This window comes from Hippopotamus amphibius, chromosome 1, assembly GCF_030028045.1.
Source record: "Hippopotamus amphibius kiboko isolate mHipAmp2 chromosome 1, mHipAmp2.hap2, whole genome shotgun sequence".
In the NCBI taxonomy this organism is placed as follows: domain Eukaryota; kingdom Metazoa; phylum Chordata; class Mammalia; order Artiodactyla; family Hippopotamidae; genus Hippopotamus; species Hippopotamus amphibius.
Genome location: NC_080186.1, coordinates 37,201,966 through 37,228,490, shown reverse-complemented (window position 1 = coordinate 37,228,490; position 26,525 = coordinate 37,201,966). Strand labels below are relative to the sequence as shown.

Genomic DNA, 26,525 nt, shown 5'->3' with positions numbered 1-26,525 from the left:
CCCCTTCCAGAACAAAGTATCAATGTGATTTTTTCTTCTTTTTAATAAGAGCTTTACTGAGAAATAATTCACATACCGTAAAATTCTCCTTTTTAAAATACATAATTCAATGGGTTTTAGTATATTTACAAGGCTGTACATCCCTCACCACTAATTTAAAAATATTTTTATCATCCTGAGCAGAAATCCTGTACTTATTAATAGTCACTGCCCATTCCTCTCTTCCCCTATCTCCAGGCAACCACTAGTATTCTACTTCATGTCTCTACAGACTTGCCTGTTCTGGACATTTCATATAAATGGAATCATACAATATGTGACCTTTGTGACTGACTTCTTTTACTTAGCATAATGTTTTCAACATTGATGCATGTTTTAGCATGTATCAGTATTTCATTCCTTTTTATGGCCCAATAATGTTCTAATACATGGATAATACCACATTTTGTTTATGTAGTCATTTGTTGATGGACATTTGGATTGTTTCCATCTTTTGGCTATTGTGAATAGTGCATCTATGAACATTTGTGTACAAGTATTTAAGTACTTGTTTTCAATTCTTTTGAGTATATACCTAGAAGTGGAATTACTGGCTTATATAGTAATTCCATTTTACTTTTTGAGGTACTACCAAACTGTTCTCCATTTTACATTCCTGCCAGCAATGTATAAGGGTTCCAGTTTCCATACAACTCACCAATATTCGTTATTCTCTTTCTTTATTATTTTTAAATTCTTAATTATTATAACCACTCTAGTGGATGTGAAGTAATATCATGTGTTTTTTTTTTTTTTTTTGAGATAATAATTGACTTACAATATTATATTAGTTTCAGGTGTATAACATAGTGATTCAAATTTTTTATAGGTTATACTCCATGTATAGTTATTATAAAAATTGACTATATTCCTTGTGCTGTACAATATATTCCCTGTAGTTTATTTTATATGTAGTAGGTTGTACCTCTTAATCTCCTACCCCATGTTGCCCCCTTCCCTTTCTCCATTGGTAACCACTGGTTTGTTCTCTGTATCTGTGTCTGTTTCTTTTTTGTTATATTCACTAGTTTTATTTTTTCAGATTCTGCATGTAAGTAATAACATATAGTATTTGTCTTTTTCTATCTGACTTATTTCACTAAACATGATACCCTCCAGGTTTATCCATGTTGTTGGAAATGGTAAATTTCATTGGTTTTTATGACTGAGTAGTAATCCATTATATATGTACATACTGCATCCTCTTTATCCATTTGTCTGTTGATGGACACTTGGGTTGCTTCCATATCTTGGCTATTGTAAATAATGGTGCTATGAACATTGGAGTGCGTGTATTCTTTCAAATTAGTGTTTTTCTTTTCTCCAGATATATACCCAGGAGTAGAATTGTTGGGTCACATGGTAGTTCTATTTTTAGTTTTTTGAGGAACTTCCATGCTGTTTTGCACAGTGGCTGCACCAACTTACATTACCTCCAACAGGGTACAAGGGTTTCCTTTGCTCTATATCCTCACCAACGTTTGTTATTTGTGGTCTTTTTGATGACAGCCATTCTGATAAGTGTGAGGTGATATGTCTTTGTGGTTTTGATTTTCACTTCCCTGATAATGATGTTGAGCATCTTTCACATGCCTGTTGTCCATCTTTATGTCTTCTTTGGAAAAATGTCTATTCAGGTTTTCTGCCCACTTTTAAATCAGGTATTTGTTTTCTTGATATTGAGTTGTATGAGCTGTTTACAAATATTGGATATTAACACCTTATCTGGCATATCATTTGCAGATATTTTCTTTCATTCAGTAGGTTGTCTTTCGTTTTGTCAGTAGTTTCCTTTGCTGTGCAAAGGCTTTTAAATCTAATTAGGTCCCATTTGTTTATTTTTGCTCTTGTTTCCTTTGCCTTAGGAGAGGGATCCCCCCCCAAATTGCTATGATTTATGTCAAAAGTGTTTTGTCTGTGTTTTCTTGTAGGGGTTTTATGGTTTCTAGTCTTGCTTTTTTTTTTTATTGGAATTATAATTGCTTTACACTCTTGTACCAGTTTTTGAGGTACACCAAAGTCAATCAGCTGTATTTATACACATATCCCCATATTCCCTCCCTCCCTCGACTCCCCCCCCCCACCCCTTCCCAGCCCTCTAAGGCATCATCCATCATCGAGTTGATCTCCCTTTGTTATACAGCAATTTCCCACTGGCTATCTATTTTACACTTGGTAGTATATATATGTCTATGTTACTCTCTTACTTCGTCCCAGCTTCCCCTTCACACCCTGCCCCCCCTCCAACCTCGTGTCCTCCTTCAGTCCATTCTCTGCATCTGCATCCTTATTGCTTTTAGGTCTTTAATTTGAGTTTTCTAGGGAGTTTTTTGTTTTGTTTTGTTTTTTGGTTTTTTTTTTTTTTTTTTTTTACCACACCTCATGGCTTGGGGGATCTTAGTTCCCTGACCAGGGATTGAACCTGGGCTGTTGGCAGTAAAAGCCTGAAGTCCTAACCACCAGACTGCCAGGGAATTCCCTTGAGTTTGGTTTTGATATATGGTGTGAGAAAGTGGTCTAATTTCATTCTTTTATCAATACATGAAGCTGTCTAGTTTTCCCAGCACCACTTATTGAAGAAACTGTCTTTTCTCCATTGTATATTCTTGCCTCCTTTGGTGTAGGTTAATTGACCATAAATGCATGAGCCTATTTCTGAGCTCTCTATTCTGTTCCGTTGCTCTATATGTTTGTTTTTGTGGCAGTATCATACTGTTCTGATTACTGTAGCTTTGTAGTACAGTCTGAAGTCAGGGTGCGTGACTCCAGCTTTTTTCTTTTTTTTTTAATTTCTCAAGATTGTTTTGGCTATTCAGGGTCTTTTGTGTTTCCATACAAATTTTTAAATTATTTGTTCTAGTTCTGTGAAAAATATAATTGGTATTTTGATAGGAGTTGCATTGAATTTGTTGATTGCCTTGGGTGGTATGGTCATTTTAACAATATTAATTCTTCTAGTCCATGAACATGGTATATCTTTCTGTCTATTTGTGTCATCTTCAATTTCTTTCATCAGTGTCTTACAGTTTTCGTAATACAGGTCTTGTACCTCCTTAGACAGGTTTATTTCCTAGCTATTTTATTCTTTTTGGTATGATTTTAAATGGGGTCTTAAGCCAGCCTATCTGCTGGTGGATGGGGCTGTGTCCCCACCCAGTTAGTTGCTTAGCCTGAGATGTCCCAGTACTGGTGCCTGTGGGCTGGTGGGTGAGAGCAGGACTTAGTCCTGAAGCTAATAAGCTAGAGGGAGGATTTCCAAATGGTGATTACTACCACCAGAGTCCATGTAGTAGAATGAGCTCCCCAAAATGACTGTCACCAATGTCTGTGTATCCAAGGGTGAGCTCCAGTTGCCTCTTGCCTCTTTAGTGGACTATAAGATCGGCAGGTAGGTCTGACCCAGGCTCCTTTCAAATTACTACCTCTACTCTGGGTTACAGAGTTTGTGAAATTTTATGTGTGCCCTTTAAGAGTGGACTCTCCATTTCCCACAGCCCTCTGGATCTCCCGAAATTAAGTCCTACTGGCCTTGAAAGCCAAATGTTCTAGGGACTCCTCTTCCCTGCACAGGACCCCCAGGCTGGGGAGCACTATGGGCTCAGACCCCTCACTCCTTGAGCAGAACCTCTACAATTGTAATTATTCTCTGGTTTGTAGGTCACTAACCTGAGAGTATGAGTCTCAACTATACTGCAGCTCTGCCCCTCCCACCCATCTTGTTGTGGTTTCTTCTTTATATTTTTAGTTGTAGAAGATCTTTTCTGGTAGACTCTGGTCTTTTTATCAGTGGGTATTCTGTAAATCATTGTAATTTTGGTGTGCTGGTGAGAGGAGGTGAATTCAGGGCTTTCTGCTGTGCCATCTTGGCCAGTCTTTCCTCATTGTGGTTTTGTTTTACATTTCTCTAATGACTAATGATACTGAGCATTTTTTTCATCTGCTTTTTTGGCCATTTGATATCTTCTTTTGAGGACTGTCAGCTCAAGTTTGTTGCCCATTAAAAAAATTTTTTTTAAATTGAAGTGTAGTTGATTTACAGTGTTGTGTTAGTTTCTGGTGTACAGCAAAGTGATTCAGTTTTTTATATATATATATATATATATATATATATATATATAGTTTTTCATATTCTTTTCCATTATGATTTATTACAGAATATTGAATATAGTTCCATCTGCTATACAGTAGGCTCTTGTGTATTTCATTTCATTTCTTGTCATTTCATTTCATTTTTTGGCAATGACAAGTGGGATCTTAGTTCCACGACCAGGGATCAAACCTGGGCCCCTCAGTGGAAGTGTGAAGTCCTAACCACTGAACTGCCAGGGACTTCCCTGTTTATCTATTTTATAGATAGTAGTTTGTATCTGCTAATCCGAAGCTCCTAATTTATCCCTCCCCCACCCCCTTGCCCATTTGGTAATCATAAATTTGTTTTCTATGTCTGTGAATCTGTTTCTGTTTTGTAAATAAGTTTATTTATACAATTTTTTTAGATTCCACATGTGTGATATCATATGTTTGTCTTTCTCTGTCTTACTTCACTTAGTATGATAATCTCTAGGTTCATCCATGTTGCTGCAAGTGACATTATTTTATTCTCTTTTATGACTGAGTAGTATTCCACATACCACATCTTCTTTATCCATTCATCTGTTGATGGACATTTTTTTTTTGTTTGACCATGTTGGGTCTTTGTTGCTACTTGCAGGCTCTCTCTAGTTGCGGAGAGTGGGGGCTACTCTTCATTGTAGTGTGTGGGCTTCTCATTGCAGTGGCTTCTCTTATTGTGGAGTATGGGCTTTAGGTGTGCAGGCTTCAGTAGTTGCAGCACACAGGTTCAGTAGTTGTGGTGCATGGGCTTAGTTGTTCTGTGGCATATGGCATCTTCCTGGACAAGGGATCAAACCCATGTCCCCTGCACTGGTAGGCAGATTCTTTTTTTTTTTTTTTTTTTTATAAATTTATTTATTTGTTTATTTTATTGGCTGTGTTGGGTATTTTTTGCTGTGCGTGGGCTTTCTTTTCAGTTGCAGTGAGTGGGGTGTACTCTTCGTTGTGGTGCGCAGGCTCCTCATTGCTGTGGCTTCTCTTGTTACAGAGCATGGGCTCTAGGTGCATGGGCTTCAGTAGTTGCAGCACATGGGCTCAATAGTTGTGGCTCACAGGCTCTAAAGTGCAGGCTCAATAGTTGTGGCGCACGGGCTTAGTTGCTCCGCAGCATGTGGGATCTTCCTGGAGCAGGGATCAAACCCGTGTCCCCTGCATTGGCAGGTGGATTCTCAACCACTGCACCACCTAGGAAGCCCAGTAGGCGGATTCTTAACCACTGTGCCACTAGGGAGTTCCCCATTATCTTTTTTTTTAATTAATTAATTTATTTTATTTATTTATTGGCTGCGTTGGGTCTTCGTTGCTGCAAACGGGCTTTCTCTAATTGCTGCAAGTGGGAGCTACTCTTCATTGTGGTGCGCAGGCTCCTCATTGCCCTGGCTTCTCTTGTTGTGGAGCATGGACTCTAGGCACATGGGCTTCAGTAGTTGCGGCACATGGGCTCAATAGTTGTGGCTCATGCGCTCTACAGCACAGGCTCAATAGTTGTGGCGCATGGGCTTAGTTGCTCCGTGGCATGTGGGATCTTCCTGGAGCAGGGCTCGAACCCGTGTCCCCTGCATTGGCAGGCAGATTCTTTACCACTGCACAACCTAGGAAGTCCCCCATTATCTTTTAAAATTACTACAACAATCCTATAAGTAGTTAGCCTTCCATTACATGAATGAGGAAACTGAGGTTAAAAATATTTAGCATCTTGCCAAATATATTGCAAGTAAGTGGAACAACTAGGATTTGAATTCCTATTTACCTAATTAATGAATGGACTATTGCATTTAATTTTGATTTGGTATACAGGAAAGAAATAGATTATTTTATTAATTTTTATGTATTTATGATATATTTCTGGAATATGCATATATGAGTTTCTCATAGAGTTCAACCTTATACAATTCACATGGCAAGTATCAATATAACTAATTATGTAAGAGAGAGGCTTAGGTTCCCACTTGCTATATTTCTCACTGGCATATTTTCCTAAACTGACCACACTGTAGCTGGCAATGCTAAGCTATAAGAAATAGTCAACTTATAAACAAAAAGAGCCAGATATCTGCCATCTGCTTGGTAGTGAAAAATGGATTTTTTCACATTCATGATTGTACATTTATTATTTAGTGCACATGGAGTTTGTCATGCAAACTTTAAATCTGTAGCAGGGTGAACAGTTGTATGCAGAAAATAAAGGAAACATTTTAGTATGTGAATATTATTTTGTTCTGGGATGTTTTATTTTCTTGTTTGGGAAAGTAAAGGTTTTGTGTTCTCTGGTAGCCTTGTCTGTTTTGTCTGAGAGGTGAGATGCTGGATCTCAATATTGCTAGTGTCGCTGCTGTGGTCTCAGTGCCTCAAATGACTATAATTTTTTATCTTCTTGAGCTATAACTTTTGAAATTTGCATAAGAGTAAATCTTCTCTTTTAAATGTTGTAAGCTGAATCTACAAGTACTCAAGCATTTTTCTCAGATTGTCTATATTTTATCCTTTTTTTTTTTGGCTGCGCCACATGGCTTGCATGATCTCAATTCCCCAGTCAGGGACTGAACCCATGCCACTGCAGAGAAAGCCTGGAATCCTAACTACTAGGCCACGAGGGAACTCTCAGATTGTTTATATTTTATTTCACGGTTGTGTCTGTGCTTCTCTGTTCAGCTTTCTGAGACCTCAGTGTAAACTGTTTTTATCATTACTGCATGTGATTCTTTTCTAACAAGATGCAATGCCTGTATGTTTTAATAATCACTGTTACCAGAAAAGAGTTAAGCTCTATGGTCCTGGAGGTGTATAAGGCAGCTTTTGTAAGATGACTAAGAATTGGACAGTGAGGATAATGTGAGGCAGTGTATGTTCTACCTGAGGACGAAATTTAGGAGAAAGCCTATTAGATATTTCTGATGTTACCAACTTTCAGAGTTTTTGCTCTGAGATGTCAGTTTATACCAAGGCCGTTTGGGGAACAAAGTTGTGAGTTCTAGGTGATCTGAACCACCCTCAACTCCAAAACATCTATGAGCAAGATTTGTGTGGGGGGGGTGGGGTGTGTGCGGGCGCACACGTCTGTTTATCTTTTCATATCAAACCAGCCATTTCCGAATTAAACTACCCCATGTAGTTAGAGAATTAATGTAAACTTCAATATCAAGAATGGAATTAAAGGAGAATGACTGCAGAGAAAACCCTTAATTGTACAATATCACTCTGGCGTGAAAGCAGTGTTTTATAGAAATTGAGCAGGTTTTTATTCGTCAGGGAATGTTTTCAATGTCAGAAACAGTTAAGGAAGAGAGTATGGACAGAAAAGACTAGAGCAGCAAGGATTGAATCTTTACAGGTCCCTTTACTTAGGCAGGATGTGGAGAAAAAAGAGAGACAAGCAGCAGTTAGAGACAGGTTCGTAAAGATCAGGGAAGCTGCCAAATCTACCAAACATAAACGCCAATGGGCTGACATCAGATATTTACAGAAGAGAGAATAGAGAGGAAAGAACTTCTTCACATCTCCCACCATCTTTTTAAGAGGATTTTAGCATTGAAAAGCCTGGGAGAAAGAGGATGATAGCAGTCCAAGGCTTCTTGGTGCTCTGCACCTTGGAAATGTTCTTTGTTGCATATCCTTATTGTCTGTCAAAACTGCTTATTGCTAAATTTCCTGTTGTTTTCCATGTTGCATTTTTCTGGTTTTGCAAACTCTTTAAGGTACAGGAGGGTTCAGAAAGGGAGCTCTCATGTGGAGATTCAGCATTTCAGGGTGAAGTGATGTGTTTTTTTTTTTTTCCTTTCTTTAATAAATTTATTTATTTATTTCCTTATTGGCTGAGTTGGGTCTTCATTTCTGTGCACAGGCTTTCTCTAGTTGCGATGAGTGGGGGCTGCTCTTCGTTGTGGTGCTCAGGTTTCTTATTGTGGTGGCTTCTCTTGTTGTGGAGCACAGGCTCCAGGCACGCAGGCTTCAGTAGTTGTAGCACACAGGGTCAATAGTTGTGGCTCGAGGGCTGTAGAGCGCAGGCTCAGTAGCTGTGGCCCACTGGGCTTAGTTGGTCCGAGGCATGTGGGCTCTTCCTGGACCAGGGCTCGAACCTGTGTACCCTGCATTGGCAGGCGGCTTCTTAAGCACAGCGCAACTAGGGAGGTCCTGAAGTGATGTGTTTTAAAGATTATTTGTATCACATGTGTTCTTAAGGTTCACACAGAGTAGTGTATGATTGTAGCTTTTGGCCATACTCGATACATTTACTGTTTCCTCCTAGAGCTGATGTGGAAAGTTGGGCTGCTAATTAGTAAAGAATTTTGCAGATGTCTCTGTGGGGTGAGCTGAGCACTAGATGACATCAAGGGATAATTTATCAGGTAGAGAATTTTACTGTGTGCATATTGCTATGCAGAAGTATCTCCCAAGATCCTTTACCTGAATTGATAATCCAGCTGGAAAAACAAAAACTGGAAGCACACAGGTTGTATGTACAACTTGGATTCACTCAGTGCATAGACTTGTTTCTGTAGATGATATGATATATATGAAGGCATGTAAGAGATATTATAAAAAGCTGATCTTAGAGTGTATTATTTTTGCAGTGAGGAACGTGAGGGGTTGGTTGCTTCCCCTTTGAGACATCATAGTACTCTACTGATACTTCTGTTCTAGCATGTAATAAACATTGCAGTTATTTGCTGTCTTATTCATTCGTTTACTCAGGAAATATTTAATTAATGCTCCTTAGGTGTAGGACGTTGAGCTATTGCTAGGGATAGAGAAATAAATAAAAATCCCGCCCTAAAAGAGCTCTTTGCTTAGGGTGGAAGACAGGAAATGTATTTAAAATACCATATTTGTTTAGTAAGAGCTTCAGATTGCTTAATACATAGTTGCTAAGTGTGTGAAAGTATGCATAGGGTGCTAAGGAATTTGATGTGGGGCACCAGTACAAACCTTATGTGAAAGGGGTCAGAGAAGGCTTCCCAGAGGTCACCCTTGAGTTTTCTTGAAGGAGAAGAAAGAGCTTCTCAGATAGACAAGCAGGGAAAGGCATTTCAAGCAGGAAGAAAAGCATTTGCGGAGGCACCGAGGAAATAAGAGCATGGAATATTTTCGGAATGGTGAGTGAAAAATTGGGTTTGGTTCAAGTCTGGTGGGTTCATGGATAGAAATAGCAAGCTGAAAATGAAAGATTTCTGGAGATATGTTTCTTTATTAGTTTTTTTCTCCCCCAAATCAGCTTTTAGTTTGTTGAACCTCTTTATTGTTTCTTCATTTTCTATTTCATTAATTTTTGCTTTTATCTTTATTATACTTTCTTCCCCCCCCGAGAATCTTTAGTTGAACTCTAAATTATTTATTTTTAATCTTTTACAGATCAGTTGTATGCTTTGTTAGTATGCTGCAGAAACCTGAACACAGTGGCTTATTCAAATAAGATATTAATTTTTCTCAGAAAATCTTGAGAAATTCTGAAGCTTTACAACTGTTTGAGGAAGTCATCAACAATCCAGGCTTCCTCTAGTTCTCTCTTTAGTGTGTTGCTTTTGTCCTTTTGGTTACAAGATAGCTGCTCTTGATGCAAGCACCACATCTTTGCTTCAGGCTATGAAAAGGACAATTTCATCAGGAAAACATTACCATTCCCAGAATCCTCCACCAAGCAATTCCCACTTACATCTGCTTACTAGGACTATGTCATCTGCCCCCCCAGCTGCAAGGAAGATAGCCAGATTGAATGTTTTAATTAAGCACAATGCCACCTAATTGGAGTTATGTCAGTTAAGAAAAGGGGAAAATAGATGTTGGGTAAACAATTAGTATTGTCTACTATGCTTATTTTTTAAGATTTTTATTTATTTATTATTTATTTTATTTAGTTTTGGCTGTGTCAGGTCTTAGTTGTGGCATGCGGGATCTTCGTTGAGGCATATGGGATCTTTCATTGTATTGCCACGGGCTCTTCGTTTTGGCATGTGGGCTTCTCTCTAGTTGCAGTGTGCGCCGCTATGCTTATATTTAATTCTCTCTTTATTGTTGATTTTTAATTTTATTTCATAGTGGTCTGAGAATATGATTCTACCATTATGATGTAGTATCCATGCATTTTGGTAAATTGTTTCAGGTATACTTGAAAAAATCAACAAAACTTACCTTTGTTGGGACAAGATTAGATCAAGTATATCAGTTTTGTTACTAAAATGTATCATGTCTGTACTCATTTCTTGTCTACTTAAGCTTTCAGTTTCTGAGAGGTATGCTAAAATATCCTATGAAGATTCTGGATTTGTCAAATTTGCCTTTATTTTTGTCAGTTTTTGTTTGGTGTATTATAAGGCTATGTTGTCAGATATATATAAGATCATGATTATTATTTCTTGACAGAATAATTATTACGTAGTGTGCATGCAGTGCTTTTTTCCTTAGACCACTTGTTTTCAACCCTTTCAGACCCAATGTTCTTTGCGTTATCTGGGTTCAAATTCTGGTTCTGCCATTTATCAGATCTCTGATCTTGAAAAAGTCGTTTAATTTCTCCTTGCCCCCATTTCCATAGCTGTAAAATGGGGAATATTAATAATGCATATCACCCAGAATTATTTTGAGGATTAACTGAGTTAACATACATAAAGCAGTTACACAGCAGAACCTAGTATGTAGCAAATGCTATAAATTTAGCTATTATAACAAATTTTTTAAAACATAACTCTTAACTACCCTGAAATGAAATCGATAAGTAACTTTGGTACAATTGCTTATAATTATATAACATCAACATGATACCCTAACTGTATGAGAAACAGAAAGTAAAAGAAAATTAAATTAGTAAAAATACAGATTTCAATATGCACATTTTGGGGCCTGACTATGCTAGAAAGCATAATAAAGTAGTTAGATGCTTTTACCTTCTTAAACATGACTAGTTTTAAGTTTTAAGAGAAGACAGGAGCCACTCCATGCAGGAAGAAAAGTTAAAGAGCAGAGATGTCAGTGAATATCAGAATAAAAGTGTAGTAGCAGACCAGACTTATTTGTATGTGATAAGGGAAAGAGGTATTTTCAGTTGAAATAGGAATAGCTTGCCAAGACAAATTGCAGGTTGATCAAGGAGAGAAAACAAGGAAGTATAATATATCTTTGCCAACTTTATCAGAGTGTTCCTTTCTAAAATGTTCGTTTAATCTGGAATGTTTCATTAGGGAAAAAAGTTAGCAGAGTAGGCACATTGATAAGTTTATTGCGGGCAAAACAGAAATACACTTTTTATTTATATTGGCTTGGCCAAAAAGTGCCTTTGGTTTTTAAGTAAAAATAAAAGACACATTTTTCATTTTCACCAAGAACTCTATTGCAGTGTATTCACCCTTTTTTTCCACTAGCCTCTGCCATTTTTCAGGCAACTTCATAATTCTGTCTTTCCAAAACTTTTTATCTTTTTTTTTTTAAGATTTATTTATTTATTTATTTATTTATTTATTTATTTTATTGGCTGTGTTGGGTCTTCGTTGCTGTACACGGGCTTTCTCTAGCTGCCCCGAGCAGGGGCTACTCTTCCTTGTGGTGCGTGCGCTTCTCGTTGCGGTGGCCTCTGTTGTTGCAGAGCATGGGCTCCAGGCACGTGGGCTTCAGTAGTTGCGGCACATGGACTCAATAGTTGTGGCTCATGGGCTCTAGAGCACAGGCTCAATAGTTGTGGCGCACGGGCTTAGTTGCTCTGCAGCATGTGGTATCTTCCTGGGGCAGAGATCAAACCCATGTCCCCTGCATTGGCAGGCGGATTCTTAGCCACTGCGCCACCCAGGAAGTCCCAACTTTTTATCTTTTTGAGCAAAGAACTATTCCAGGTGCCTCTTACAGCCTTCCAGGGAGTTGAAATTTTTTCCATTAAGAGAATTTTGTAAAGACCGAAATACATGGAAGTCTGAAGGTGCAATGTCTGGTGAATACAGCGGATGAATCAGAACTTCCCAGCCAAAGCTGTAACAGTTTTTGCCTGGTCATCAAGGAAAGATGCGGTCTTACATTATCCTGATGGAAGATTATGCATTTTCTGTTGACCAATTCTGGACGCTTTTCGTCAAGTGCTGCTTTCAGTTGGTCTAATTGGGAGCAATACTTGTTGGAATTAATCATTTGGTTTTTCCGGAAGGAGCTCATAATAGAGGACTCCCTTCCAGTCCCACCATAATCACATTATCTTCTATGGATGAAGACTGGCCTTTGGTGTGGTTGGTGGTGATTCATTTCGTTTGCCCTACGATCTCTTCCATTTCACGTTACTGGATAGTATCCACTTTTCATCACCCATCACAATTTGTTTTAAAAATGGAAAGTTTTCATTATGTTAAAGTAGAGAATCACATGCTGAAATATGGTCAAGAAGGTTTTTTTCACTTAACGTGTGTGGAACCCGTCAATGCGATTAACATAACGAAGCTGGTGCAAATGATTTTCAGTGCTTGATTTGGCTATTTTGAGTATGTTAACTATCTCCCATGTGATATAACATTGATTGTCCTCAATTAATGTCTCGATTTGATCACTATCAACTTCAACTGGTTTATCTGACCATGGAACGTCATCCAGCGAGAAATCTCCAGCACGAAAACTTCGCAAATCACTTATTTATTTATTTATTGGCTGCATTGGGTCTTCGTTTCTGTGTACCGGCTTTCGCTAGTTTCGGAGAGTGGGAGCTACTCTTCCTTGCAGTGCGTGGGCTTCTCATTGCAGTGGCTCCTCTTGTTGTGGAGCATGGGCTCTAGGTGCGCGGGCTTCAGTAGTTGTGGCACATGGGCTCAGTACTTGTGGCTCGCAGGCTCTAGAGCACAGACTCAGTAGTTGTTGCGCACAGGCTTACTTGCCCCGCAGCATGTGGGATCTTCTCAGCCCAGGGCTCGAACCCGTGTCCCCTGTATTGGCAGGCAGTTTCTTAACCACTGCACCACCAGGGAAGCTGGCAAACCACTTTTGACATGTTTGATCAGTCATAGCACCTTCTCCATACACTGCACAAATCTTTTTTGTGTGTTTCAGTTGCGTTTTTACCTTTCTTGAAATAATAAGGCATAATATGCCGAAAATGTTGCTTTTTATCTTCCATCTTTAATATTAAAATGGTTACACAAAAATTCACCAATTTTAAGTTCTTTTTTAAATGCACACTGATACAACGGCTGTCACAATACAATGTAACAAAATTGTTTTGAATGAAGTTAAAGACTGCTAAGTGCTACTAGAGCCATCTTATAGAAAAAACTGAATGAACCTTTTTTCCAACCCAATGTTTAATATTTTAAAATAAAAGCTAAATAGGGACTTCCTAGGTGGCACAGTGGTTAAGAATCCACCTGCCAATGCAGGGGACATAGGTTCGATCCCTGCTTCAGGAAGATCCCACATGCTGCAGAGCAACTAAGCCTGTGTGCCACAACTATTGAGCCTGCACTCTAGAGCCCATGGGCCACAACTGCTGAGCCCACATGCTGCAACTACTGAAGCCCATGTGCCTAGAACTTGTGCTCTGCAACAAGAGAAGCCACCACAATGAGGAGCCCACGCTCACCACAACTAGAGAAAGCCTGTGTGCGGCAACAAAGACCCAATGCAGCCAATAAATAAATAAAATAAAATAAAGGCTAAATAAATCACCATGAATATAAATACTAAAAATGGATGCTGATACAGATGTACTATATTGAAATTCAGGAGCAACATTGCCATTGGTGGTCTGCTTTTCTGAAATGTTGACCAATTTTTTTTTTTAATAGATTTGACTATATAAACAGTAACATTTCTTTTTTTGTAAATAAACTTATTTAATTGTTTATTTATTTATTATTGGCTGCATTGGGTCTTCGTTACTGCGCGGGCTTTCTTTAGTTGTGGCGAGCTGGGGCTACTCTTCGTTGCAGTCCATGGGCTTCTTATTGCGGTGGCTTCTCTTGTTGCAGAACATGGGCTCTAGGCGAGCGGGCTTCAGTAGTTGTGGCACGTGGGCTCAGTAGTTGTGGTTCACGGGCCCTAGAGTGCAGACTCAGTGGTTGTATGGCACATGGGTTAGCTGCTCCACAGCATGTGGGATCTTCCCGGACCAGGGATCGAACCCATGTCCCCTGCATTGACAGGTGGATTCTTAACCACTGAGCCACCAGGGAAGTCCCTTGACCAATTCTTAATGATATTCTTAACAAAACAAAAAAGCAATTTTGCTCAATTTATAGGTAGTTGCAGGCCTAAGAAGTTCAGTATATATTAAAACAATGTAAGATGACTGTTTTTATGTAAAATGGAGTTAGAATCCAAGCTTAGATAATAATAAATATGTTCTTTATTTACATGAATGTCTGGTAAGACATTTGCATTTCATACAGCACATGGAACAATGCTTCCTTGTGCAGTACTGTCCCGTACCTGCAGGATGTCTAACATCTCAGGCCTGCAACACTCCCTGCCCCCAATCATTGTTATAACACTTCACCTGAAAACTTCAAAAACACTTCTGAAGTGAGATGTTATAGCCTCCTTTGAAAACTACTGCTTTAAACTTTATTGCCTAATATTAATGTTGCTATACCAGCTTACTGTGTACTTATTGTACACTCACTGTGACTTCTTGAAGTCCTAAACCACTCATCTAATAGTTAATTTTATGATTAATTACTGTGTTATATCTTTTACATTGTTGTCCTTTTTGTTATTTAATTCTCTCCTTACTATGTCTCTGAGCTGGTCAGAGGTTTATGCTTTTCTCCTCCTAGAAAATAACCATCCTGACTGAAGTTATCCATTTAAATTCAGCAAACATTTTTTGAGCGGTCATCTACTAAATGCTAGGCACCGTGCCAGAGAAGAGATTCTCAGTTTGGTTTCATACCACACTGCTAAAGGTGAAGGTATTGCATGTGATTTGCTATTTAAAATGGTTAAAGTACCAACATATGCAAATGATTTATTTTTAAAAATATAAATTAGAGCTGAATTAGAGGCACCCCTATATTTACTGTCGCTTTCATTTGCATGTTAGTATGCTTATTTGAATGGAATAAAAATGGGTAGAGTAGTAGCTAATGAACATAGGATTGTGTATAACCTGTAATCTGCTTTTTTCTATTCCAGTCTATAGTGAGCAATCTACTAGTGTCTGTTGATAGTTATATAATAATTGCCATGCTTTTCTTTCCTGTTTACTTTTTAACGATTTTTGACAAAAATCTAGATTTGTCCCTATGAGAAGAAGTCGTGCTTGTCAGAAGGTGTGTGTTGAGGGGCAGAGAAGCTGAATAACTATTCTGGAGATAAAGAAATGAATAAGGCAGTTTTTGCCCTTAGGCATATACGAAATTGTTCCATATGCAGTTGTAGATTCTGTCTTTGGGAGGAGGTAAGTTCAGGATCTTCCTAGTTGTCACCTTGAATCAGAACTGCCCTTAGGTATATTGGAGATAAATAGACAGGTAGACTAACAGCATACAATATGCAAGTGCTATAATAGAAATAGGAACAGAGTACTAAGAAAAGAGAGTGGAGCCATCCAGTTTTTCTTGAAATAAAGTGAGATGTTCCCCACAGAAAGTGATGTTTCTTATATCTTGAATAATGGAAGGGAATTTGGAAGGGAGATTGAGATAGGGCTCAGGGGGTTGAGGATTACATCAAGGCATTGAGAATAGCATGTGTCAAGACAAGTAAGTGTGGAGAGGGTGATGCATTTAGAAAGAATTACAAATATTAGTATGTAGTAAGTAAAGGCAAGGGGAGAGGTTGGTGGGAATATACAGGGAGCAGTAGATGGATTTAGTTTTGCTAAGGAGTTTGGACTTTATTCCCCAGGTAGTGGTGAGCCATGGAAGAATTTTAAGCTGGAGAGCAACAAGATAACTTTGCAGTTTGGGGTCAGGGATTGCTGGAAGATCTGACAAACTGATATCTCATGTTGATCTATAAGAGCCTTCTCAGCATCTAGCACAGTGCCTTGTATATAGAAGATGATAGTATTTGCTACTATTTGAATGTGGCTGAAAAGACTAATGAAAGATTATCAGTTACTTCCAGGCTGCATGCACACACTAGACTGGCCTTTAGTTTGTGATTTGCAGTTTTTGTCTATAAATCTTGAAATCATCTTCAACTCTGGTTTTAGTTTTAGAATCTGTTCTGAGTCTTTGATCACATGGAGAAACTCTGTTTTTGATTGTTGCCTTCTAATGCCACTGTATGTTTTCTTGGTGTCTGTGATCTCACTTTAAGTAGCAATTCTCAATTCTTCTGGCCACCCTTTATATTTTGCTCTCCATTTTGTCCTCTTCCTTTGTTTATACTTTGTCCAGAGGAATTATGGGATGATAGAGGATAATCATTAGAATACTACCATGCAGGTAGAGAAACTCTTGTGTACCTAGACTTTTCTGGTGGCTTAATATTGTTATTTGATGGTACTTGTGGCTTTTTTGTTTGATTTGCTATACTGATGAAACATTCTTAGGAGTTAGTACCTATAGGGTGCTTGGACTTCTGAACATGTTGAATAGAAGCCTCTGTTCTATAGAACTTTTTCTTTGGGGTTAGATGCCATGCTCTGTATCAGTTTCCTGATATACACAATATATTCCTCATCTAGAGTATGTGTGTGAATTTTGTAAAAGTCCTGGAAGGGTACTAATCAAGCTTGGCTTTTTTTTTTTTTTTTTTTTTTTTGCCACACCATGAGGCATGTGGGATCTTAGTTCCCCCATCAGGGATGGAACCTGTGCCCTCTGCAGTTGAATTGTGGAGTCTTAACCACTGAACTGCCAGGGAAGTCTCTAATCAAGCTTGGGACAATAACTACTTCTGGGGATGAGAACAGAAATTGGGATTGATGAATCTGATAGTCAAAAGGGACTTACTTCTTATTTATATTGTTTTAATGTGTTACAAAGAAATTATATACATGTATTAGTTTAAAAATATATAAATTGAAGTTGAAAAGCTGTGTTTTTTGTTAGTAAGTCAAGTACATGGTGGAAGAATTAGAAAGTGAAGAGAAATAAAAGGGAGAAAAAAATTGTTGATAGTTCTACCACCAATAACAACCATCATTAATATTGTATAAACTTAATTCCTCTTCTTTCTGTTTTGACATAGGCTTAAGCATATGGCATATACAGGATTTCCCCCCCCACAATTAAAATGCTGTTCTTTATTTCCTAAGTTTATGTGAGAAAATAAAAGATATTTTTTACTTGTTTCTTCCGAATTTTGGAAACTTTTTAAATCTGTAGAAAATTGAAAGAATAATGCACTAAACCTCTGTAAGTCCATTCATCTAGAATCACCAATTATTAATATTTTGCTGCATTGTTTTATCTATCTGTAATCTTTTTGACAAACCATTTGAAAGCAAATTGCAGACATCATGACACAAATACTTTAGTATGTCTCTTCTAAGAATATATTCTTTTACAAAGCCATAGTATCATTATTTATACCTTAGGTAATAAACCTTAATTCAGTAAAAAAAAAAATTAGTATATAGTCCCTATTAAAAATTTCCCTAGGGACTTCCCTGGTGGTCCCTTCATTAAGACTCCAGGCTTTTACTGCAGGGGGCGTGGGTTTGATCCCTGGTTGGGGAACTAGGATCCCACATGCTGTGCAGTGTGGCAAAACAACAACAACAACAACAAAAACCCATGTGATAGAAATACTCCCTTGTGCATCAGCATTCATATAAATACCTCTCATGTATTTCGTTCTTTATTCTCTTATCTGACTAGTCATATAGCTCATTCTTTGTCCCTTTCTAGGTGGCAGAATCCAGAAAATTTAAGCCAAATCTTATACTACTTTTCTGTTTGCATCCTCCCCCCAAACCTGTGCCATCAAAAAGAGAAAAAGGAAGAAAAGCACCACCCCTCAAAGAAATTACCTGGATAAATAAATGATTCACTGGCCCTTAGAAAGTGTATTAGAAGTATCAAAATAAATAAATAAAACAAAAAAAGAACAAATAAAAAAAAAGTGTATTAGAAGTATCATTTAACTATTATTGCTGTTGTTTTCACTGTGCCCTTATGATGTGCCAGGCCTTTTAGGTATTGCAAAACAAAGATTAATACAATGTAGACCCTGGTCTCAAGATGCTTTATAGCCTAGTGAGCAGATATTTAGGCATAGAACTACGTGAGGAGTTGGTATACTGGTGTTGTGAATGTTGTTCTGAGGCAGTATAAAGAGGGAAACCACAAATTGTTTCTAGAGAGAGTCAAGGAAGACTTCAAAGAGGAAGGGAATATTTGAGTGTGGCCTTCAAAGATAGGTAGAATTTAAGGGGCTAGAAGGAAGAAGAAAAATATTTTATGCAGATGAAAAACAAATACAATGTAATGAACATGTTCTCACTTGTTTAAGGAAGTAGGGTTTTTTATGATTAGTTTGAAACAGATTTTTTTATCCCTAAATTTCACACATGATTTTAATATCAAACTTTCTTAAAAGCAGACATTAAAAAAAAAACAAAAACCTCAGGGTAATAGTTTTCAGATGATTTAAACAAAAAAAAAGAGGTGTGACTTTCAGAATGGAGAGCCCTTATTACAACACAGATGCCTTCTGTAAATAGAGTTGGAAAAATATTGTCAGTGTGTTCTTTGTATATAAATGTCTCTTTTAACTTATCCATGCAGGATCTGAAAAGAAAAGCCACTTCTCTTTCATCAGTCACAGGGTACATGACAACAGAATCATTGATGCACTAGGAAGAGAGTTGGGTTCCAAATCTCACTAAGTGATCTAGAAGAGGGGAGAGACAGCCAGTGTTCTGCTTTAGTTCTTCTGATCAGGGTTCCTGTGGCTCTGAGTGTTTTGCTTCTTCCTTCCCCTGTGTCTGGCCACTCTGAAACGTTGTTTCTTTGAATTTTGAGATAAGCTATGATGTCTGTCTTATATAGATACACTAAACTTCTGGGGCTATTGTCATGTCAAAGAATTTCTGGAGATTGAAGAGTTAAGTAGATTGCTATGTTTTCTATTGGAATTTCCACTTGGTCAAGTGGGAATAACATACTGAAATAACACTCCGAAAGCTCATAGGATGATGATATTTTTGCATAGTAAATCCCTGTTGTGCATGATCTGAAATGAATTTTTTTTGTACCAGTTAATTTTTTTTTTTTTTTTTGGCACACGGGCTTAGTTGCTCCGCGGCATGTGGGATCTTCCTGGAGCTGGGATCGAACCCGTGACCTCTGCATTGGCAGGCGGATTCTTAACCACTGCGCCACCTAGGAAGCCCCTGAAATGAATTTTTTTTTAAACCAGAAAGTTGATTAAAAAACTTGGTACTTCGTAATTTTTCTACTGCCTCATTTGTAATTTCTCAGTAGGAAACACATATCTAAGTGAATAACTGAGCTTTCTTTTGGAAGGCAAAATATTTTCTCTGACAGCCTCATTTTGCTACTACTGAGATCACATTTAGAGGCTGAAAACATAATTTTCTTGCAAGTAAAGTGTTGTGTTTTTTAAACCTGTTGAGTGTGCATTGAAATTATAAATATAATATTTTTACATGTGAAATAGATTGAATTCCGCAGAGGATGAATGTTTTAGAAGTAAGCTTGGCTCTGTGCATATGGATAATAGTGTGAGTGGTGTGGCTCATGTTTTTTGAGTGTGTGTAAATGATTATAAGGTGCTTTGGGGGCTTCCTAGGTGGTGCAGTGGTTAAGAATCCGCCTGCCAATGCAGAGGTCACAGGTTCGATCCCAGCTCCAGGAAGATCCCACATGCTGCGGAGCAACTAAGCCCGTGTGCCACAAAAAAAATAGATAAATAAATAAAGTAAGGTGCTTTGGGTTGGGTTATTACCACAGTATTAGTTCCAGAAGATTCACTACCTTCTTTCTACATTTAACATGCAATGTTTTTTTTCTTATAGATATACATTTTGTGGTGTTTGGGAGAGATTTTGAGGATGTGGGTTTAGTGTCCTATAAAGACAGTTTTATAGTTCATTACTTATATATTGTTATATAAGGCTTATGCATGAGTCTTTTCTGTGCACAATTAAAATTCCACAAAAGAGATTTTTTCCTGTTAGTGTCCTGAGACTCAGCAATGTTGGCCATAAGGAGCCAGCCTAATAATTTTTTCCCATTTTTTCCTAATTTTTTTTTTAAGACATGATTTCTTGAGGTATTATTAACAATGTGTTTCTAGCCAGCTTAATATGAAACAATTGTGGTCTTCAGTGGAATAAATCCATTTTTGTTAATGGAAGTGAGACACTAATGCAATCAGATTTTATCGAAGAACATCCCTTACCATGTCTATTTTATCTAAATTGGCAGTAAAACATCTTGGCATGTTATACATGTGGAGACTTTGACCTCCTATATAGCTGCCGCCCTTCAGCCTCTTTTTTTGTTCCATTTTATTTTCTAGGTGCGCCACCGAGCTTCTGGCCAGGTGATGGCTCTTAAGATGAACACTTTGAGCAGTAACCGGGCAAACATGCTGAAAGAAGTGCAGCTCATGAATAGACTCTCCCATCCCAACATCCTTAGGTAATGGCTTTTCCTTCCTTCTGGGTATCAGTGAGAAAGCTGAAACATTATTGGAAACTTGTTAGAATAGTATTAAAAGCTGAAAAGAGGGATTTAGGATTTCATGCTGAATCTGTCTTGCTGGGAGTTAGCTGTGCTTTAGGTCTTTTTCTGCTTATTGAAACTTAATTTTCTGGTAATTAACTGCATTTAATAAGGCAGCTTGGGACTTCCCTGGTGGTCCAGTGGCTAAGACTCCACACTCCCAGTACAGCGGGCCTAGGTTTGATCCCTGGTCAGGGAACTAGATCCCACATGCCGCAACTAAAAGATCCTGCATGCCTCAACTAAAGATCTCACATGCTGCAACTAAGACCCAACATAGCCAAATAAATAAATAAATAAAATATTAAAAAATAAAAATAAGGCAATTTCCTTATGTCTCTCAAATTGCTTTACTCTTAGTAGCAGCTCATGAGAACAGCTGTTTTCTATTGCTGGATTAGTAATTTATCCAAGAGAGATGATTTAAGTGGTTATTTAATTTTCTTAAATTGTTTTAGGAGGAATCATAATTAAATCAGTGAAAATAAAAATAAAATTATGCCCCCAGGCTAGCTACCCTTAACTGTTCGCACTCACTTGAGGAGGCATAGTTTACCTCTTTAAAGGAGAATTATTTGTAGATATAATAAAGGTATGTAATCATTACTTTCTTGTAATCAGTACAGTCAGCCCACCATATCGGCAGGTTCTGCATCCACAGATTCAACGAACCACAGAGTGAAAATATTTGGGAGAAAAAATCCAGAAAGTTCCAAAAAGCAATACTTGAATTTGCTGTGTCTAGCAGCTGTTTATATAGCATTTACATTGTATTTACAACTATTTATATAATGTTTACATTGTATTAGGTATTGTAAGTAATCTAGAGATGATTTAATGTATATGGGAGTATGTGCCTGTGTGTAGTTATATGTGAATACTATGCCATTTTACATCAGGAACTTGAGCATCTGTGGATTTTGGTATCCTCACAGCGGGTGGGGGTGGGGTGGTAGAACCAATACTAAGGGGTGACTGTATCTGAATCTTTCTCACTCTATCTTGACTTTTTAATGAGGTGAGTATATTTCTAAATAAAACCAAATAAGAAAATTTAAGTCAATATATGTTAAAGTAGGGCATATGTGTAAGACAGTTTGAAAAGTTAAAAATGCTATTTACTTAGGGTTGTTTAAGGCTAATATTTATATTGGACTAAAGAGAAATCATATAGTTTATATAAGACTTACATGTGTGGTCAGTGGTAGAAAATTATGGAATTAGATTATACTGCTCACTTGAAACTTTCTACCTTTGTATAGAATTATTGGCTTTGTAGTCCACTACAAAAATGTTCAGCCAGTAATTTTATTATGAGTTTTTTCCCTAACCTCATATCAGATTAACAATTTAAAAAATATATTTATTTTTATTTATTGGCTGTGTTGGGTCTTCGTTGCTGTGCGCAGGCTTTCTGTAGTTGCGGAGAGCAGAGGCTGCTCTTTATTGCTGTGTGCAGGCGTCTTATTGCAGTGTCTTTTGTTGCAGAGCACAGGCTCTAGGCGCTCGGGCTTCAGCAGTTGCAGCACGTGGGCTTAGTAGTTGTGGGCTTACGGACTCTAGGGCGCAAGCTCAGTAGTTGTGGCGCACGGGCTTAGTTACTCCTCGGTGTATGGGATCTTCCCTGACCAGGGCTCGAACCCGTGTCTCTTGCATTGGCAGGCAGATTCTTAACCACTGAGCCACCAGGGAAGCCCCAGATTAACAATTGTTTGAGCATCTAGTATATGCCTGGTGATGTGTCAATCATCAAAAAGGTATACATAAAATGGAATGTGTACTAGCAAGGAATTTGCACTCTAATTGGAGATCTAAGACTTACATAGAAAAGAGAACTAATAAAATCAGCCAAGACACCAACACTTGGGTGAGTAACTCTTAAGTGATATAGAAGCTCAAAGGAATCAGAGATCATTTCAGCTTGGCAGAGTCAGTGACGCTTTCTTGCAGGAGGTTGACTCAAACTGGAACTTGAATTTTAATAGGATTTTAGAAGATAGGGAAAGAACTCAGAAAGGAGCAAAATAATAATAAATAAAGCACAGAGGTAAAAGCTCAAAGCTTTTTGAGGAGTCAGTGAATTAAAAACCCACTTGGCTATGGAGGGTGTGGAAAAGGAGAAAAATAATGTTCCTATTGTGCCAGAAACCCTTAAGAAAAAGTAAAGGAATTTTGCAGAGCTGAAGACCAAGTGCCTGGGAAAGAAGTTTGCCCAAAAGATGCTTCAAAAGGTAAAGATGAACTTATCTATGAAGAAGCTAAGTGCTGTCCCAAAGAGTATAGGCAGATGTACAGAACTGAGTTTCTAATGTCTAGGATGGCAAGAAAAGCTGGCAACTTCCATGCACCTACGGAACCCACAATGGCATTTATCATCAGGATCAGTGGTATCAGTGGTGTGAGCCCAAAGGTCTGAAAGACGTTACAGCTTCTTCACCTTTGCAAAGTCTTCAGTGGCACCTTTGTTAAGATCAGCAAGGCTCCATTTAACATGCTGAGAACTGTGGAACCATATTATTTAGGGGGGTAACTGAGCCTGAACTCAGTAAAGGAACTGATCTACAGGTGTGATTATGGCAAAATCAACAGGAAGCAAATTGCCCTGAAAAATAACACATTGATTGCCTGATCTCTTGGTAAACATAGCATTACCTACATGGAAGATCTGATTTATGAGACCTGCACTGTTGGAAAATGCTTCAAAGAAGCAAACAACTTCCTGTGACCCTTCAAATTATCTTCTTCATGTGGTGGAATGAAGAAAAATACTACCCATTTTGCAGAAGGCAGAGGTGCTGGCAACAGGGAAGACCAGATCAACAGCTTGTTAGAAGAATGAACTAAGATACCTACTATGATTTTTTTGGTGATCTGGTCCATTAATTAACAGTGACTGCTTTCAGATTGAAAAAATTTTTTATTTTTATTGATAATAACAACAATGAGAAAACCACCATTTATTGAAGTCTTTGTTGTATGCTGGATGCTTTGCCTATTTAAAGATTTAATCTTCACAACTATTCTCAGTTGAAAACCCTGAGGCCAAGAGATTATGTGTTGGCTGAGGTCTGTGACTCTGAGGTCTGGACTCTTTCTACCATGATTCTCCTAGAAGAACTCTTTCTATCATGCCTCTCCTGGAGGACTTGATGTGATAGTGTTGGTAGATAATCGTAGAAAGGTAGAATTGGACCAGACTACTCAGAAATGTTTTGCATAAAGCCAAGAAAATTATATTTTATGCTTTGTGTATTGGATTCTGAGTAGGGACTAGATGACAGAGGGTAACTGATGGCAAACGTGGAATGATTTAGTGTTGGGGAGACTCGTGGCCAAGAGATCAGTTAGGGGGCATCTACAGTATATGAGAGTGAGATGGTTGAATCTTTTTTTTTTTTTAATTTGTCTATCTGTCTATCTGTCTATTTATTTATTTATTTATTTTTGGCTGCCTTGGGTCTTTTTTTGTTTCTGTGCACGGGCTTTCTTTAGTTGTGGCGAGCGGGGGCTACTCTTCATTGCAGTGCTCGGGCTTCTCATTGTAGTGGCTTCTCTTGTTGTGGAGCACAGGCTCTAGGCATGTGGGCTTCAGTAGTTGTGGCACGTGGGCTCAGTGGTTGTGGCGCACAGACTTAGTTGCTCTGCAGCATGTGGGAATCTTCCTGGACCAGAACTCGCACTCACGTCCCCTGCATTGGCAGGCGGACTCTTAACCATTGCGCCACCAGGTAAGTCCTAAGATGGTTGAATCTTGATTTGATGTTCTGCTTAGGAATTTTGAAGCTGAATATATTTTCATCTTATTTAAAAGGTAGTATTTTTATTGTTTTTATTATTATTTAAGAAGTGATACATCGTCACTATGGAACATTTAGAAAATAGAATTAGCAAAAACAGGAAAATAAAAACTGTCGTTAATCTCAACATCTAGGTATCAAAGTAGTGCTAACATTTGGTATATTTCCTGCCAATCTGTTTTATTCACCACTTGGTTTTTTTTATTCTCTTCACTACGAACTTGACTGGTGATTGCATGGGAAGATTGAATTTAAATAATTTTTTTTCATGACAGCAAAATTTAAAAATATGGTTGTTATAGCGACTTGGTTAAGACTTCGCCTTCCAATGCAGGGGGTGTGGGTTTGATCCCTGGTCGGGGAGCTACATGCCTTGTGGCCAAAACACCAAAACATAAAACAGAAGCAATATTGTAACAAATTCAGTAAAGACTTTAGAAATGGTCCACATCAAAAAACCAAAAATATATATGTATGTGTGTGTGTGTGTGTGTGTGTATCCCTGTGTCCCCTGCATTGGCAGATGGATTCTTAACCATTGCGCCACCAGGGAAGCCCCTAAAAGGTAGTGTTAATTCTATCTTGATCTTCACAATAAGCCAGCAAATGAGATAATGTTCATAAAGCCTATGGATCTGTTATAATCCACAGTAAGCATATAATACATGAAAATTATTATGATTATTGTTAATCATGATGGGTTTGCACTCTGATGGTGACTCTTTTTTGTTCTGCATAAGCCATCTGTCTCAAATATAGTGCAATAAAAAGCCTGAAAGTGGATTACCTTTTTAAAGAAGTTCTAGTTGTTTATATCTTTCATGTTTTTGTGTCTTTACTTTCATTGTATATTTTGAATACAACAAAAGGAAATTATCCTACCAGAGGCCTAGAGCAAGCAGAGTCCTCTTGGCTTTTGTTACCCAGAGGAGTACTATAGCAATAGAAGCATTTATTATACTTCCCTAGGATGCTTTAAATATCAAACGAAGCATAACTGTGTTCCAGCCTCAGAATTCTTAGAATTTTTATTTCCTAAGTGCTTTTCTAGTTGTCTTAGAAATTCATTGTTAATACTTTATATTTTTTATAATTTAAAAATTTTTTGTTACTGTTTGTTAGTATGGCTCTTAGTCTACGTGTATTTTCACTCTGTTAGTATAGGTTAGTTAGCTTTTATAGGTGCAAAAGCTGAGGCAGAAGTATGAACCAAAGTTTTCCCTTAGACTGAGATTATGAGATTTAAATTGGGAAGAATCCATCTCTTGGAACCCTAAGATTTTCACAGACATGCCTCCTCTGGGGTTGACCCCAGGAGGGAGGTTGCTGAGCAGATGAGGCATTTGGTTTCTATTTTTGCTTCATCCAGCCAGGGTAGCTCTACTTTGTTCTATATTGAACTTCCATATAAGAATTCTGAAGAAAAGATCTCCTACTTAAAAACAAAGTTGAAAATTTGCTGCATTAGTGATTTTGATGGTCTATTTGGGAAAAAAGGCTATCTGCATGACCTGCCAGATGGTGGGCATCTAATCCTCTGGGCATGGCTTGGTCTTCTGCTGGTGCAGCTATTTTGTGCCCAGCAGGACTGAGTGAGCTGAATTTTTTGCAGTTTTCTTTTTTTCTTTTTCTTGACCCCAACCTCCCTACTTCCTCTTTTCCTTTTATCTTTCTCTCTCCTAAGATTTCTAGTTGGAAGGAAAGGAGTTGGCCTGGCAAGTCATAGAGGCAAGTAGGTGTGTATATTTTGTGTGTATGTATTTTTTTTTAACATGGATACAGTTAAGATTGGTTGTTTTATCATCGGTTGCTGTAACTTATCAGTTAAAAAAAAAAAAGAACAATAAAGTGCTTTGTTGAGTGCAGGGACTGATAGTTTTGACCTCTTGTGAATAAGATTGTTTATGCCAGGAAGTCTGTAACCCAATTCCATGCCCTGCTCACTTCCACTCCCCAATGGCCTTTTTGAGTA

General features: G+C 38.0%; 1 protein-coding gene and 1 pseudogene across 4 annotated transcripts in view; both read left to right on the top strand.

Moving 5' to 3' along the window:
- Positions 1-26,525, top strand: part of TESK2 (testis associated actin remodelling kinase 2) — a 131,003-nt gene that overhangs the window by 35,186 nt on the left and 69,292 nt on the right. For all 4 annotated transcript variants that reach the window (XM_057709025.1, XM_057709005.1, XM_057709015.1 and 1 more), the window contains exon 3: positions 20,551-20,672. In XM_057709025.1, the coding sequence (XP_057565008.1) occupies positions 20,551-20,672 (122 nt within the window). The remainder of the gene's footprint in view (positions 1-20,550; positions 20,673-26,525) is intronic.
- On the top strand, positions 22,793-23,595 carry LOC130858449 (60S ribosomal protein L7-like; annotated as a pseudogene).